At 40.7% G+C, this 17,944-nt stretch overlaps 1 protein-coding gene across 1 annotated transcript; it reads right to left on the bottom strand.

Annotated features, from left to right (window-relative positions):
* Positions 1-1,100: 1,100 nt before the first annotated feature.
* dnai1.2 (dynein, axonemal, intermediate chain 1, paralog 2) lies at positions 1,101-17,557 on the bottom strand. Its single transcript, XM_030152938.1, has 20 exons — positions 17,402-17,557; positions 17,242-17,286; positions 17,011-17,094; positions 15,395-15,475; positions 14,935-15,061; positions 14,585-14,640; positions 14,345-14,500; positions 13,456-13,515; positions 13,244-13,369; positions 12,143-12,227; positions 11,905-12,019; positions 11,378-11,421; positions 10,943-11,190; positions 9,890-9,979; positions 7,675-7,762; positions 7,490-7,569; positions 5,558-5,706; positions 3,976-4,075; positions 3,367-3,552; positions 1,101-1,254 (listed from the first exon to the last, which is right to left on the bottom strand). The coding sequence occupies exons 1-20, from the start codon at positions 17,444-17,446 to the stop codon at positions 1,153-1,155; spliced, it is 2,067 nt and encodes a 688-aa protein (XP_030008798.1). The 5' UTR covers positions 17,447-17,557; the 3' UTR covers positions 1,101-1,152.
* Between the last annotated feature and the right edge of the window lie 387 nt (positions 17,558-17,944).

The raw sequence follows: 17,944 nt of genomic DNA, 5'->3' as shown, positions 1-17,944 counted from the left end.
GTTGGATCTGGTTCCCTCAGCAGTCTTTACACAGTGGTAGGATCTGGTTCCCTCAGCAGTCTTAAACAGTGGTTGGATCTGGTTCCCTCAGCAGTCTTAAACAGTGGTAGGATCTGGTTCCCTCAGCAGTCTTAAACAGTGGTTGGATCTGGTTCCCTCAGCAGTCTTAAACAGTGGTTGGATCTGGTTCCCTCAGCAGTCTTTACACAGTGGTTGGATCTGGTTCCCTCAGCAGTCTTAAACAGTGGTTGGATCTGGTTCCCTCAGCAGTCTTAAACAGTGGTTGGATCTGGTTCCCTCAGCAGTCTTAAACAGTGGTTGGATCTGGTTCCCTCAGCAGTCTTAAACAGTGGTTGGATCTGGTTCCCTCAGCAGTCTTAAACAGTGGTTGGATCTGGTTCCCTCAGCAGTCTTTAAACAGTGGTTGGATCTGGTTCCCTCAGCAGTCTTAAACAGTGGTTGGATCTGGTTCCCTCAGCAGTCTCAAACAGTGGTTGGATCTGGTTCCCTAACCAGTCTTTACACAGTGGTAGGATCTGGTTCCCTCAGCAGTCTTAAACAGTGGTTGGATCTGGTTCCCTCAGCAGTCTTAAACAGTGGTTGGATCTGGTTCCCTCAGCAGTCTTTACACAGTGGTTGGATCTGGTTCCCTCAGCAGTCTTAAACAGTGGTTGGATCTGGTTCCCTCAGCAGTCTTAAACAGTGGTTGGATCTGGTTCCCTCAGCAGTCTTAAACAGTGGTTGGATCTGGTTCCCTCAGCAGTCTTAAACAGTGGTTGGATCTGGTTCCCTCAGCAGTCTCAAACAGTGGTTGGATCTGGTTCCCTCAGCAGTCTTTACACAGTGGTAGGATCTGGTTCCCTCAGCAGTCTTAAACAGTGGTTGGATCTGGTTCCCTCAGCAGTCTTAAACAGTGGTAGGATCTGGTTCCCTCAGCAGTCTTAAACAGTGGTTGGATCTGGTTCCCTCAGCAGTCTTAAACAGTGGTTGGATCTGGTTCCCTCAGCAGTCTTTACACAGTGGTTGGATCTGGTTCCCTCAGCAGTCTTAAACAGTGGTTGGATCTGGTTCCCTCAGCAGTCTTAAACAGTGGTTGGATCTGGTTCCCTCAGCAGTCTTAAACAGTGGTTGGATCTGGTTCCCTCAGCAGTCTTAAACAGTGGTTGGATCTGGTTCCCTCAGCAGTCGCAGCAGCTGCTCCATCTTGGCCACCTCTGTCTCTGGACCCTTGGGCAGCTCCTGGCGCTTCTTCCCCTGCACATGAACACAGAGCAGCAGTGACCTGAGCTCCTGCTTTCTGAGCTTTGGTTCAGACCACAAACTCAGCAGTCGTGTCATTAACAATAAAGGAACAAGAAAAGCAGATCTAACGAGGTACTTATTGGAAATCATAATTTTATGCATCAATGAATTTAGAATTAAAGCCTATTTCAGATGAAAAAACAAACACTTTTGTAGCTTGGAAGGGAATCTGTTGTAGGATTACCCCAAAAGTACACAGTACTCATACTCATAGTCGCTCTATGAAAAGTATCGCTATTTATGGAAATTATTCTCTTCTAAACTCAACACTTCCTCCACAGTTCCCAGTTGTACTGCTCCATATTCTCCTGTAAAACGGACAGAATTACGTGAGTAATAAACAAAGGACGGACAGAACCCTCCGTCTGTATCCGTCTGCGTCTTTAACGTAGAGCAGAAATGAGCCCTTCCTTCTGTTGTCCTGAAGGCACATTCGCTCCATGCAGCTCATCTACTGTAACTGTCGAATGAGTAGCGCACAAGAAAAACGCTAGCGGCTGGTTTGACCATGCACAGGAGAATGGCAGCTGGTAAAGGGAGGAGCCACTACAAGGAGGAGGAGGAGACACAGTAAAGGGAGGAGCCACTACAAGGAGGAGGAGGAGACGCAGTAAAGGGAGGAGCCACTACAAGGAGGAGGAGGAGACGCAGTAAAGGGAGGAGCCACTACAAGGAGGAGGAGGAGACGCAGTAAAGGGAGGAGCCACTACAAGGAGGAGGAGGAGACACAGTAAAGGGAGGAGCCACTACAAGGAGGAGGAGGAGACGCAGTAAATGGAGGAGCCACTACAAGGAGGAGGAGGAGACGCAGTAAAGGGAGGAGCCACTACAAGGAGGAGGAGGAGACGCAGTAAAGGGAGGAGCCACTACAAGGAGGAGGAGGAGACGCAGTAAAGGGAGGAGCCACTACAAGGAGGAGGAGGAGACGCAGTAAAGGGAGGAGCCACTACAAGGAGGAGGAAGAGACGCAGTAAAGGGAGGAGCCACTACAAGGAGGAGGAGGAGACGCAGTAAAGGGAGGAGCCACTACAAGGAGGAGGAGGAGACGCAGTAAAGGGAGGAGCAAATACAAGGAGGAGGAAGAGACACAGTAAAGGGAGGAGCCACTACAAGGAGGAGGAGGAGACGCAGTAAAGGGAGGAGCCACTACAAGGAAGAGGAAGAGACGCAGTAAAGGGAGGAGCCACTACAAGGAGGAGGAGGAGACGCAGTAAAGGGAGGAGCCACTACAAGGAGGAGGAGGAGACGCAGTAAAGGGAGGAGCCACTACAAGGAGGAGGAGGAGACGCAGTAAAGGGAGGAGCAAATACAAGGAGGAGGAGGAGACGCAGTAAAGGGAGGAGCCACTACAAGGAGGAGGAAGAGACGCAGTAAAGGGAGGAGCAAATACAAGGAGGAGGAAGAGACGCAGTAAAGGGAGGAGCCACTACAAGGAGGAGGAGGAGACGCAGTAAAGGGAGGAGCCACTACAAGGAGGAGGAGGAGACGCAGTAAAGGGAGGAGCCACTACAAGGAGGAGGAGGAGACGCAGTAAAGGGAGGAGCAAATACAAGGAGGAGGAGGAGACGCAGTAAAGGGAGGAGCCACTACAAGGAGGAGGAGGAGACGCAGTAAAGGGAGGAGCCACTACAAGGAGGAGGAGGAGACGCAGTAAAGGAAGGAGCAAATACAAGGAGGAGGAAGAGACGCAGTAAAGGGAGGAGCAAATACAAGGAGGAGGAAGAGACGCAGTAAAGGGAGGAGCAAATACAAGGAGGAGGAGGAGACGCATGCGGCTCTGGAGCCGCAGGTTGCCGACCCCTGATCTAGAAGTTCTCCAGTGGCATTGTGGGTAGGACAGACGTCTATATTATTTTTTCCTCTGTCAGCCCTAACCCTGACCCCAACCCCAACAGGCTGTACCCTGACCCTAACCCTGACCCATTTATCTACAGGGGTGGCAGAGGGACCAGACTGAACTAGTTTACAAAGTTGAAAAAACTCCTTTTGTTTGTCACAAAGAACCAACAGTGGAAAATACGTTGGAGCGTTAAGGAAAGCTCTAGAAGCCGATGGGACCCTTACTTTGGGAGTCCTGCGAAGGTTAGGGGAGAGTTTGAGGCTGGTGACACAGCTTTGATCATCACCCACGATGATGATGGGATAGACGGGGTTAAAGTCGATGTGAGTCAGCTTGGTCTTCTTCTTGGACACCACCGTCTGCTGACACAGAGCCTGGTCTTTGTTGACGCTCAGATCGAACACATGAACCTGAAACACACGGGTTTATGGAACACATGAACCTGAAACACACGGGTTTATGGAACACATGAACCTGAAACACACGGGTTTATGGAACACATGAACCTGAAACACACGGGTTTATGGAACACATGAACCTGAAACACACGGGTTTATGGAACACATGAACCTGAAACACACGGGTTTATGGAACACATGAACCTGAAACACACAGGTTTATCGTCTTCTCACCGTCATGACCTTAAACTTAAATGATATGTCATGAATATGTGACTGTATGAGCTAAAGTTACTTAGATAAGTTCTGTGCATGTGCACATAAAAAACACATACATGCATTATAAATGTGTGTGTGTAATAAATAAATCCTGGTCCATTCTGAGGTAATCTACTTCTGTTTCATGTGTGACGCAGCGTTGGCTGTAAATCTTACTGTTCTGTCTGTGGTGACAGCAGCGAACACAGTCGAAGAATACGGTGACCAAGCAAAGTCTCCAACAGCTGAATTCAGGTCAAAGGTGAACATGGGAGAACTGAAAAAAAAAAACAGACAAGAAATCTACAACTCTGTCCACACTGCAAGGTTATAATAGTTTTGCATTTTTCATTCTAGTTCAGTTTTTTTTTAGTTTGGACTTTTTTCTCTAATTCAGTTCATTTTAATTTGTTTTTAGAGCAGGTTTGCTAGATTTTATTAGTTTTCATTTTTTTCTAAATGCTTAGTCTTAGTTTAGTTTTAGTTTAGTTGTAGTTTAGTCGTCTCTTTTCTCTTCTTCTCTGTCGTCGTATTCAAATAAATCCCAGACAGGACTCTGCTGCTTTCTTCCAACTTTAGTCTCCATGTTTCCAGGTAGAGTGGGGACCAGAAGACGACTGGAAACCACAAGTGAACACAAGTAACGGACCAAAAAGTGTCGTATGGTGACAGCAGATAAAATTGCTTGAGGGAAATAAATCGATTTCGTATAAATGAGACATTGGCAAAGACGAAAACGAAGGGAATATGATCTGTAAATTTTTATACGTTTTAGTTAGTTTTGTAAACACACAATACAGTTTCAGTTATCGTTTTTTTCTTTTAATTATAGTTTTTATTTATTTCAGTTAACGAAAATGTATTTTCAATTCTAGTTTTCGTCATTTCGTTAGTTTTCGTTAATGATAATAACCTTGCCACGCTGTGGGAAAAACAGTCTGGAATGAACAGACGGTTACTGATCTATGAAAAACGGTGTTTGGAATCCAAACTAAGCATTCTGAAGGAATCTACACCCATAAACACCCACAGCTATGTTTTTGTCAGCTCCTAAACAAATTTTTCTCTCTATTTAATCTTTTTTAAGTGATTTATCACCATTTATTGTAATATTATCCTCTGTATTTTACATTTTTCAGTGTAAATCATGTATTTTCCAGTATTTAATTCACTGATCATGTAGATGTTCATTAAAGCTCTGAGTGAATTCAAAGGTTATTATATTAAAAACAGAGAAAACGGAAGAAAAAGTAACTTATGGGGATGCAGTTGGTAACGGTAAATTACAGAAGTAACTAGAAAAGCACTCGGAGAGTGCAGACCTCTGCCAAGGCAGATCAGTCCACCCCCAAAATCAATACCAAAATTTTATGGTTTGTTCCTTGTGCCAGTATCAACATTTCCTAAAAAATTTCATCTAAATCCATCCATAACTTTTTGAGTTATTTTGCTTAAAGACAAACAAACCAACCCTGATGAAAACAGAACCTCTTTGGCACAGGTAATCAGTGGGTGTTAGGATACTAACACATAAACTAAACTACAGCTACTCACCCTTAATTACATTTAAAGAGACACCAGCCCTGAGAAATATTGAACTTCTTCATTCGGGAACTGACATAAAGTAGCTATGGGTCTCTATGAGTGAAGTATTAACCAGAATCTATCCACTGTTGGTGACAAGTACAACTAACAAACTAGAAGTACAACTGACACTTCCACTTCATCTGGAGCTCTTTTAGAATGTGTGGAGTCGTACTTGATGGTATGATCCCAGATCTTGATGGTCCAATCTGAACTGCATGAGATGAAAACCTTTGGATGGAAGTGGTTCCACTTCACAGCGTCCACGGCCATGCTGTGGGCCTCATAGGTCTCCAGGAACTGGGTGGAGTAGGCCTTTGAACACTGCCCAGTGAACACACACACTTCAGATGTACAAAAACACAGCAACACAACTGTTTAGGCTGAATATTTTAAATGGAACCCATTTGGTACCAACTGTACTACCACCTGAAATAAATGAAGGAAATGAAATCTGAGGACTGGCCTTTTGTTTTAATCAACTTATGTGACAAGTATATGCATTAGCCTTTATACCGTATTTTATTTATAAATGTATAACAAGTATATTCATTTTCTTAATTTCCTTACCATTATATACTGACATACTGTCACATCTGCCACCAGACATTAGTCTGGTTTTGTCTGTCTTGTGTGTTTTGTCTGTCACTTCCTGTTTTATTTTGTTAAGTTCTCCTCATGTGTCATGTCTGGTGTCTTTGCTTCCTTTCCCTAATCAGTTCCACCTGTGTGTGATTACCTGTCCCCGCCCTGATTTGCTCCACCTGTGTCTCATTGTCTTCCCTCCCTCTTGTGTATTTAAGCCCTGTGTTTTCCCCTGTCCTGTGCCAGTTCGTATCGCCTAGTGTGTTACTTACCAGTGTTTTTGGATCCTGTTTTTCTGTCTGCCTGTTTGTGACCTGGATTGTTTTTCTGGACCTCTGCCTTTCTGCCCGACTCCTGTCTGTCTCAACGTGTGTTCGACCTTTTGCCTGTCTTCCTGGTATGTGAGCTTGTCTTATCCCAATGTACTGTTGCCTATCTGTTTGCCTCACCGTGTATGACCTGGTCTGTTTACTGACATCCCTCTGCTCTCCCCTAGTCGGATACCTGACGTGTGTTTTCGGTCCGGGCTGTGAGGGTCCGTCTCACAAACCTTGAGAAGAACCCTGAACTGTGTAACCTCAAGAATCTGTATTCTAACACAGTCCTTGACTTGTCAGTTAAACCTGTGTTGAATAAACACTGTAAACTTTTACATCTGCTTCTGGGTCTTGCATTTGGGTTCAGTCCCCGTACTCAGATCTGTACATATACCCTAATATGACGGTAGAGGACTGTTATACCCTAAATACAGGGGTGTGAAACTCTGGTCCTGGAGGGTCGGTATCCTGCATGTTTAAAATATTTCCCTCTTCCTTCACACCTGGAAGCCATTCCATCATTATCAGGCTTCTGCAGAGCATAATGATGAGCTGATCATTAACTGAACCAGGTGTGATAGAAGAGGGAAATATCTAAAACATGCAGGATACTGGCCCTCGAAGACTGGAGTTTGACACCCCTGCCCTAATATGATGGTAGGGGGCCGTTATCCCCTAATAAGGAACCATTATACACTGGTATCCATGAGCTTCTTTCCATCTGTATAACTGTGTCTGTATACTGTTTGGTATGAAACACAGCTTTTATACTGAACAGAAGCCTGGTGCTCCAGTGAAGTACAATGTAAGAGCAGTGAGTGTGAATGAAAGGAAACAGTGGACAGAACCGAACAGAATAGAACCGAAGACTGGACACTGACATGAAGGTAAAGTGTCATTTTCCTGCACATAGTCTGAGGTGGAATTTCCTCAGTGTATTTCTGAATTACATTAAGCTGAACATTTACGATGCGTCCTTAATATTGTTTTAGTGATGTTTGTATTGTTTCCATGTATGTTGGAGTGTATTATTAAAATAACTTCCTTGACTCATACTATGTCGGTGACATTGACACAAATGGATCCTGAAGTATAACAACACATGCTGTGATTCTCCTTCCACATCAGTAGCATGATGGATGTCACTGCACCGAGCATTAATGCCATTCTGTAAAACCCAGCCCTGAGACATCCATGGGACATACCTTGTATATTTGCCCCACCTCGGTGCCAACTAGGAAGAGATAGTCGATGTGTTTGTGGAAGTCAAAGGATGTCCCGCCCACTGTGAACGACAGGCATCGGCTGTTGGAGTCCAAACATACTGCGCAGGTTCTGGACTAAAACACCTGTGGACTGAGTGGTTTACATGAACCTGTCCGATCCTCACCTACGATGGGTTCATGCACAGCCTCTGGACCCTCAGAAACAGCTCCATTCAGTGACAGTCTGATAATATCTGTGAAAACCAGCTCATTCTGCAACAAACAAACCCACAGAGAATGAAAGGATCAGACAGAAGCATTAAAATAGCCACATAAACCAGACTGTAACATGTACATTAAAATAACCACATAAATAAGACTGTAACATATACAGTAAAATAACCACATAAATAAGACTGTATTTAACATGTATGTAACCCACATGCTCACTAAACCAAGGTGGCCCATTAGCCCTGTGGAGTGATTTTTGAATGTGACCTCAGTCTGTGTGAGCGCCATCTTAGAGCGACACACTGACCAGAGCACATGCATTAGGAACGAGCTGACAAACCGGGGTATGTAACATGACGGAAACCATGTAAATCATCAAATAATCTTCACGCAGTGTCTTGATAGGTCTTTTGTTATTAGGAGAAGCCGTGTGAATGTGCGTAAGAGAGAGAAGAACCTGTTTCACTGTGTCCTCTGTGAGAACTCCGCTAAGAAAATGCTACATGCTAGAGAATAAGCCTCGTGGTTAGCTTTTGGATATTAGCTTGTTGTGTGAGAAAATTCCTGTTCATAGAAGTATATACATAAGACCAGTCGGAGTTCCTGATATGTTACCTGAAACGTTTTTCCAATGTTTTAAACCCACGGCGGTACCAGCTGTATCATTGTGAACTTGAAAAGTAGCTTTAGAACGATCGCTAGCCGAGCTAGCGGGAGGCTAACATTAATTGAGGTTAGCACTACTAGGCTAATTTAAGTATTGTCTGCAATACGAATGCTCATGTGTGGCTTGTTAAGCTAAAATGCCACTACTGTAACATATGAGAGAGAAAGAGACAGCATATGATGCCAGTTATGATAGATAGAGGAAGTCTTTGTTGATAAATGTAATGTGCATTATGGGTTTTACTGCACTGAAGATGTTAAAATATTCATTTTGTTTAAAAAGAAGGGTTAAAAAGATATACAATTGATGGTTTAAAAGATAAATATTGATTTGTAGAGCTGTTTTAAAATACAAATAATGCTTTATTTAAATAAATAAGTGCATTTATACTAAGATATAAGTTCATGATAGGTCATTGTCATGATTGAAATACTTAAGATGTACTGTAAATCTCATTTACAATGCTTTGATTGCTGTATTCTGTATCTCGGTATTGAGTGTAATAGTAATAGAATGAGAAGTGGAAACAGAAAGATGTCATGATTTGAATAGAGAGTAATGATTTTTTGTTCTGCACTGTATGTGTAGACTGGTTTTTTCGTTTTGCTGGATTTGGATTTGACTCAAATTCCGAACCAAGGTGGTTCGGTGGTGAGCCAGGAAGGACGAACAACTCAGACGGAACGGTGCACGGTCTGGCTAACTGTGGGATCCACTCCGAGGAACTAAAGACATCGCTTCACTTCATTTGTGATGCAGATAAGAACATTTCATACTCAAAATCTACCTGGGTAGTAACCATTTGAATAGACCATTACACACACAAGACACAGAACTGAACTGAGCACGTACCTTCTGAGAAAGAAGGAGGGACAATTTATTTGAACTTTTATTTATTTTATTTTATTATTTTTCAATTCTTTGGGGAAGAGCTCTATTTTATTTTATTGTGGTTTGTTTTGGGTACCTTTTATTTTCATACACTGTCAAGTGTTATTGTTGTTGCAATAAATTGTCAACTGTTAACTTTATGGTATCATTGCATGACTATTACCAGCTTTCCGAACCTAGAGAGAATGTATGTGTTGTAGTGTTTTCTTTCAAATCAGGCTACAGGCACTACATGTACATTAAAATAACCACAAAAATAAGACTGTATTTAACATGTACATTAAAATAACCACAAAAATAAGACTGTATTTAACACGTAAATTAAAATAACCACAAAAATAAGACTGTATTTAACATGTACATTATAAAATAACCACACAAATCAGACTGTATGTGTCCAAACATAAAGCAGCAGGTGACTGAGTAATGTGAGTACACAAAAAGTCATGCCATCCTGAACCTCCGTTGTTCTTTACTTGTACACTTAGTTTTTGTCTTATTTTATTTCGGACGTAGAGGAGGGCGGTGCCTGGTGTCAGGACCTGGATCTGCAGTTGTGTCTCACATATGGAATAATAACAGTGAATTATTAGTGTGTTTGTGTATCTAACCTTAACCAGGGTCCAGGACACGACTCGGCCATCAGAGGAAACAGAATAGAAATTGTGGTTGTTGTCCATGTCATCATTTTGCCACTGCACCTGAATGACACACAACAGAACAATGTTACTTACACATTAAAAAAAAACAACAACCTACAAAACAGTTCCAGTGTCCCTGTCCATCAGTGTCTGTTCTATGTTGATCAGAACCAGGAAAATGTGTCCTATGTCAGGTTCTTTTCTATGTTCCAGTTCTGTGGTCTGGATGCACATCAATCTAACCATAGATGTGGCCGGGACTTTCACTGGAGGAGAACTCAACTCATCCAATCACAGTCCAGATATGACTTCTATCAGTGACCAATAGGAACTAGACTGATATCCGGAACCATTTACATGTTCTAAACCACGGGTCTCAAACTCCGGTCCTCAAGGGCCACTAATCCTGCATGTTTTAGATGTATCCCTCTTCCAACACACCTGATTCAAATGATAAGCCTACCATCAAGCTCTGCAGAAGCCTGGTAACGACCGTCAGGTGTGCTGGAAGAGGGAAACAACTAAAACATGCAGGATACCGGCCCTCGAGGATCTGAGTTTGAGACCCCTGTTCTAAACCATCAACGGAAGGACCAGCAGAAGGAAAGGAACAGGTAGAATATTTGAAAATATTAATAAAAAATACAAAAATCTAAATTTCTGGACACAGCACCTTTACAACAGCTCATGACCAATCGACTGGTGAGATAAAAACTGGAGGTCTGTGTGAAAAATATAGAGCTAAATTAATGATAGTAAATTAATTAATCTACATTCCCAATTAGCTGGTTGATGGAAGCTCTTAAGATGAGAGTTAACAGAGCCAAGATATGAGTCTGAATAACACACAGTGGTCCACCTCCTGCCTTCACCGAGTTAGGGTAAGGAGTAGAGTTAAGATAAAGGTTAGGGGTAGGGATAGGGTTAAAGTTAGGGTTAGGATAAGGTTTAGGGTAAGGTTAAGAGTAAGGGGTAAGATTAGGATGAGGGGTAGTAAGGATAGGTTAAGGTTAGGGTACTTACCTGCCAGACAGGATCGGTGTGTTTCCCAGTCTTGGCTGTGCTCTTATAGACAGGTTCTTGCCCCTCCTCCTTCAGGTTGTAGACGGCCACACAGCCGTCGTAGAAGCCCACAGCCACCAGGTGGGAATGGAGCTCATGGATGTCCAGGCACAAGATGCCAGAGCTGGTGGGATAGATGTACTCTGGGAAGGCCGAGTTCTTCAGAGAGTAGAACACAAGCATACCATGGCCCTGTTTACTGAAGTCATCTGTACAGAAAAGGACCAACAGGAGGAAGACAAGGGTTAGGAACTCCAGTTACAGTCTGGAGAAAAGGACTATTACAAGGCTAATTCAACTGTGGTATTGTTAAAGAATATTAAAATTATCTGTGACAATGTGTGGAGATTGAACCCTGCGTATGAAATGACAAACTGTGTCCTCTTCTGTACTTACATGATCCCATTCCTACAGCAAACAGGTCTTGATATTTCTTGTTCCTGTTTTATCACAAAGGCATCAGTCAGTCAGTGCATCTTCCCATCAGTCACAGATACACTCACTAGTGTTACTTTAAAATGCTGGACAGATGCAGCTCAACGCTCACCCGGTAGTACAAGTGCATAAACTGTACAGGATATTATTAATGGACCACTGGGAGAACTTAGTGAAAATCAACATTTGTCATAAATGTGACTTAAAGCCATTTAAGGTCTAATGTGAAAAAGTGAAAATCTGGTATAAGACATAAAATATGTGTAATAAATTCACTAAAGGCAAAAGCAACATAATACCAACAATTTCTCAGCCTTACGTTAAGAAACAATGAATATTCAAAGAAAAGCAGGTCAGAAGTGCACGCTGAAGGTCTATAATATCCAAGTTCTACACTAAAGCACAGGTGAGCTCATACTTATTTCCAAATCTGTGTGTATGGTGGGGAGTCTGTTTATGGGAACATTGACAGATTTGATGAAACTGACCAGCAGAGGGCAGTGACAGACAGTTTGGCTTTTTCATAGTGGAACTTCCACAGTGGAAGGAGAGTCCCCTTCTGGTCCCTGAACTCATCCGACACATCCTCAAAGTATTTGAAGTCTTAAAACCATGACAGAACACAGACAGACAAAAGAAACATCTATGAAGTGACACATAAACCCTTTTTCTTTCTTTTTTTTTTTTTTTTTTTAAAGACTTAACTGTACTTTCAGTGGAACAAACCTTGTGCTATGTCATCACATATGTTCTGGTTGCACATTCGTTCCAAGATCTTGGCCGGTTTTAACACTTTAGTGATGGTGTCACTCTGAAAATGAAACGATATATTTGAGTGGAAAATGCTCATATTCTAATGCTGAGGTTTACGCAGAACATAATGATCACAAAGAATAGTCGCCATGAACAGTAGGTAGTGTTAATTTAAAGGGCTTATATGTAGTATTACTATTCTGACCTCTCAACAGCAGAGAAATGTTATGAACCAGAACACACTTAGAACCAAAAACACAGACAAACCAAACCTATGTGTCCACAGACTGGATCTGTCAACAAATAAAGGATAAAACTCAGAGTTTCCACATCTGTATTACGGAGTCATCAAGTTTTATTTAAAACTAAAATTCATACATACTCATCGTTTTACTTTGACAGTCGATTAAAATAACGTGTTGCATCAGCTGATAGTTTACATTATAGCTCTGTCAGCTGTGTTAGCTTAGCTGTATTTCTAGACTGAAAACAGCCACAGTAAAACCACTAATCATCTCTGTTTTCTGTTTGGTTTGTGTCAGTAGCTGAAGTAAAGATCTGTTTAGAATCCAACAAACAAGGTCAGAGCTGTCACAGTTTAGTCTGAACCGTGGATCAACAAACGACAAAAGTCAATATAAATAGTTAAACATTCTGTCATTTCCCCGTCAAACTCCACTCCTCATTTCGAGCTGATTTCATTGGAAAAACAACAGTGATTCTAGCTTTAATCACTTTGTCACTTTGTTTGACTCTAGAAGTTGTTTCTTAATGGTTCTCATGCCACCTTATCTCTTTCTGATGCTTTGGTCAAAGACCCCGTGTTGCTTGTTTTCCCACCATAGGACACTGGCAGAGTGACTCACTCCTCCCTCTAGTGGTCACATAAGTCCACAGTATGAACATTCAGTGGCTTTGGCAGAACTTCCCAGCCTTTTATTGTCAACAGTCTAATGACCATTTATCATTATTTCTTAATATTTGATAAACACTTCACATCACCTCTTAAATTTGACACATAAATGGAATAATTAGAGGTACTAATGCTGTGTTGTAGACAGGCAGGTGATATACCTGAGTCTCTATCAGCATCATCTTCTTCTTGCTGTTGTCGTTCTCCTTCTTTGGTGTGGCGTTCTGTTTGTCTTTATTTTTTTCTTGCTTCTCCGTCTCCATCTCATACATGTCATAGGTCTTCCACTGCAACAACAAAACAGCCGTTATTTACTGAGTGAAAACAAGCCAGGCGAAAACAAGTTTTTGAAACAAGTCAGGGTCTACACCACCTGATTAGCAGTATCCGAGAAGGTAACACGAGGCGGAGGTTCAGTTTGGCAGCATCTGTCCTACAGAAAAATAAGAGTTCCAACGTACAGAGACAGTATAGTATTAGTATAGCATAGTACAGTATAGTAAAGCATTAGGTTAGTATAGTACAGTATAATATAGTATTAAGTTAGTATAGTGTAATATTAGTGTAGTATTAGTTTAGTATAGTACAGTAGAGTATAGTATTAGTTTAGTACAGTAGAGTATAGTATTAGTTTAGTATAATACAGTATAGTATTAGTTTAGTATAGTACAGTAGAGTGTAGTATTAGTTTAGTACAGTAGAGTATAGTATTAGTTTAGTATAATACAGTATAGTATTAGTTTAGTATAGTACAGTAGAGTGTAGTATTAGTTTAGTACAGTAGAGTATAGTATTAGTTTAGTATAATACAGTATAGTATTAGTTTAGTATAGTACAGTAGAGTGTAGTATTAGTTTAGTACAGTAGAGTATAGTATTAGTTTAGTACAGTAGAGTATAGTATTAGTTTAGTATAATACAGTATAGTATTAGTTTAGTATAGTACAGTAGAGTGTAGTATTGGTTTAGTATAGTACAGTATAGTATTAGTTTAGTATAGTACAGTAGAGTGTAGTATTGGTTTAGTATAGTACAGTATAGTATTAGTTTAGTATAATACAGTATAATATTAGTTTAGTATAGTACAGTATAGTGTTAGTTTAGTATATAGTATGCAGTATATTGTATATAATATATAGTACAGTACAGTTGAGTCACATAAACATAAATGTTTGGACTTTGTCTTTGTGATGGTGTGTGTGTGTGTGTGTGTGTGTGTGTGTGTGTGTGTGTGTGTGTGTGTGTGTGTGTGTTCTGAAGTACCCTCAGTGAATTATTGAGCGTCTGAGAGGCTCTCTCACTGAAGTTGAACTGGTTGGTCAGTTTGGGTTCCTTCTTGTCGGTTTTGGAGGCGACACTGTCCGGTCTGTCGTCCTCTCCTGTTTCCTCCATGTCCCCTCCGTCCTCTACTGGAGTGGCCTGGAACCAAACCCACTCTGAAATCATCACATCCATAACACTGTCCAACACTAACCACCGCTCTGGGTTTCATATGTTCAGTACCGGGGTTTCTGGTTCCTCCTCCTCAGGTTCTGCTTCAGCATCCACCACTGTCGTCTCTGCACAAACACATCAGCAGACCAGTGGACTGTTATGAAAGTAAACCGACTGTTTTAGAACATTCCTACAGGTGGAAGTGCTCAGAGTTTACACATATACGTTCATTCCTTTAAAACACCAAATTATTGATTCATTTTATGGCACTAGAGACACTACTGACCCCCTGTGGTACGATGCATGCATTACAACAAAAAAACTGAATCCAGTAATAGCACATGCTACAAAAATCCATGTTAACACGTGGTTTCCATCAGTAAATCCACCGTCCTACTGCAGTATGTTAGAGGAGTGACCTTCAAAGAGCCCCTCCTTGGCCCGGAGTCTACGCGCCTCATCAGAGTCCTGATGCAGGAGGTTTCCCTCCAGGACAAAATGAACAGCCATCTGATCCACCACACTGGTCGACTTGTACGAACGCTCCTACGACACACAAAAAACAACAACATCATCAAATAGAACACGATGAGTTCATTTGAGTTTGTGGTGGAGGTTAAAAATAAAAGATTCTGAGTGAATGATTCTCAAACAACGTAAAGTTTTCAAGTTCAAAGTTTTCATTTAAGTACTTTTACCCATAATTTTAAGGGAAGGGAAAGGTTCAGGACATACATGAGGTGACTTGATGGAAATCATTTCTATGATTCTCAGTATTTGATGTACATTTGTGTGTCCTATTTAACACGTGAAGGCACAGACTCAAACTCTGACAGTCTGTCTGGATGTGAGATACCTCTGATGTTCTGAGTTTGTTACCTTGAAACTGTAGCGGACGATGTTCTGGGGGGCAAATGGGTTGTTTGCCGTGAGGATCCGTGTGATTTCCTCCTTTAACTCCTGACGTTATTACAGATCAAACAGAAACAGCAGAGTTAAAGTGGCCTGTGTCATCTGAGTCAAGTTTAATTCTAAGGAAAAGAACCAAATACTAATAAGTCCTGATCATTTCAGTGTTTTCTCTTCGCTTTAATGAACACTTATCATGTTAAATTCAATGTTTCTGTTCCATTGTACAACAAATATATCTTTGAGTTGTCAAAATAGTCATAATATGTTTGTTTTGGTTTGTTCAGCTTCCATGAGTGCGACCACTTTCTGTGTGACTGAATATATTTTAGTGAAAAATCGAACATATAAACAGAGACTTCATATGTTAGTACACATTTCAAAAATGTTGTTAGTGTCAAATACATTGATGTATAATTAGGAATTTGAAGTGACTGTAACATTTCATTATCTTCACAGCAAACGAATACACAGATGTTATAATATAGTTTAATATTATGGGATGGATATCCTATTGATTATTAATATTGATGTTTCTGTGTCTGATCCTCATGAACAGGACATCTGACAGCTGGAGACATGATGTGTCCACAGATTTATGTCCCTATAGTTGATAAACGTCAATATTTCACTGTAGTTTAATGGTAGATTTTTCTTCCTCAGTCAGATGACAATAGATGGAAATTATTGACAGTCAGAGCAGGAAAAATATTAGAGACATTTAGAGGAAGAACATTGAAAATCAGAGTCAGGGAGAAAAAAAAAAGTGGAGAAAAAAAAAAGTTGATATAAATTCAGTCCAAACCACCTGACTCATTTTAGAAACAAAGAGAATAATTGAACCCAAACGAACTAATGCACTGATATCTATCCCATAATATAAACTATATTCTGACATTAGTCCTTATTGTTTTGGATCCCAGACCCCTGTTAGAAAAGCAATACCTGGATTCAACGGATCCACAGACTTTAGTCCATTTGTGTATGAGTTAATTATGAATATGAGGATAATGATATCATATACAGTATAATGTACATTATAACAATTAACATGGTTTAAACAATCTATTTTATTGACAAATTGAACATACAAATACAGACTTCATATGAGAAGAGTTAACATAAGTCTTCAATAGAGCGAAGAGGAAACGCCACCTCTGTGCTCTGACAGCTCTCACAGACACTTAACACCACGCTTTTAATTGTATGTGCAATAACCTGTTCTACCTCCCAGTACTTTGATTCAAATGTGCAATAACTTGTTTTTACCTTGCAGTACATTCATTTTATTTATTTATATCTGATACACTGCTTTATTTTACAAGTGTGTATTTCTGTTTGTGCAAAAACAGTTTTTATATGTTTTAGCTGTTTGTTTTCTTTCTGTTTTTGTTCATGTCTTTTTTTTTGTTTTTTCTGTGGATTCCGTGACTCAGGGAAACATACAAGAATTCCACTGTACCTATACTGTGATATATCTGTGTAAATGGCAAATAGAGTCTATTCTATTCTATTCTATTCTATTCTATTCTATTCTATTCTGTGTCTTTAAAGGAGGGAGGTGCAGCTCCAGATGTGTTTCTTACAGCTTCACTCAGTTCCAGCTGATCTTTAGGTTTCACAGGTGCTTCATCCAAACCATCAACCATCTCCACACCCTCCTCCTCATCCTGTAAGGAGGCAGGAACGACACTTTTACGTCTTGCTTTAATCAAAAACACTGCAGAGGGACATGGTTTGTACATTTCTGGACAGTGATTCAGGAACAAAACTCCAGTATTTGGTTCAAATTCGTGAATATATTCAGTTTAACTCACCTTTTTCCTACTTGCAGCTTTTGTTGACTTGGCACCAGCTCCCTTCTGGACATTTCAACCATGTGTGAAAAGACGACAGTCATATAAAAGCTGAACCAAACTCGTTAGCTTTAGCCTAGCTGGACTGTTACTTTTTGCTAATTAGTGTTAATTTCTTTACCTGTTTTCTCGTAGATGCTGCGGTGGTGTTGTTCGGCATTGGCATTTTCAAAGAGTTTTATTAACACTTGGATTAAAGCTGTAGTTGTTCTAAACATGTAAAGGAAAAAGTCACTTTTAACTACTTTAACTGTGAAAAAAACGACACTAGCTAAACTGCGGCTCCCTACGTCTGTGTGGTGGTTGCCATGACAACGGTTTTGCAGTGTTCGGATGGATACGATAATATCAATTTCACCGATACCAAATATGTAGGTTCTAGAAATCGATTCTCATTTAAAGAAAATGTCGATATCTTAGTAACTTTGGGTAAATTTGTAGTTTGTCATGATCAGGAACACCATGGAAAAGAACTCTACTTTCTGGGTCTGATCTAAATGACGCCCAGTTGGTAGGAACTACTTCTTCTTCCGCCTGTCAGTCATATGCGCACTTCGGCTGTATAAAATACTAATGAAACACGTAAAAAAAAAAAAAAAAAAAAAAAAAAAAAAAGTTAATTAAAGCACAGAAACGCACAGTATTTACCACAGACAAACATATT

This window comes from Sphaeramia orbicularis, chromosome 13 (assembly GCF_902148855.1).
Source record: "Sphaeramia orbicularis chromosome 13, fSphaOr1.1, whole genome shotgun sequence".
NCBI classification, from domain to species: Eukaryota; Metazoa; Chordata; class Actinopteri; order Kurtiformes; family Apogonidae; genus Sphaeramia; species Sphaeramia orbicularis.
Note: the sequence above shows the minus strand (reverse complement) of the source record. Positions and strands in the feature narration are given on the sequence as shown.

Bases quoted from the DNA above. Each gene is read 5' to 3' on its own strand.
- dnai1.2 (XM_030152938.1), bottom strand. From the start codon at position 17,446: ATGCCAATGCCGAACAACACCACCGCAGCATCTACGAGAAAACAG. The intron at 4,076-5,557 runs GTACGACTCCAC...TTTTTTTTTCAG, and splicing joins ATCTGGGATCATACCATCAA to TTCTCCCATGTTCACCTTTG. The intron at 3,553-3,975 runs GTAAGATTTACA...CGTGTGTTTCAG, and splicing joins CTGTCACCACAGACAGAACA to GTTCATGTGTTCGATCTGAG.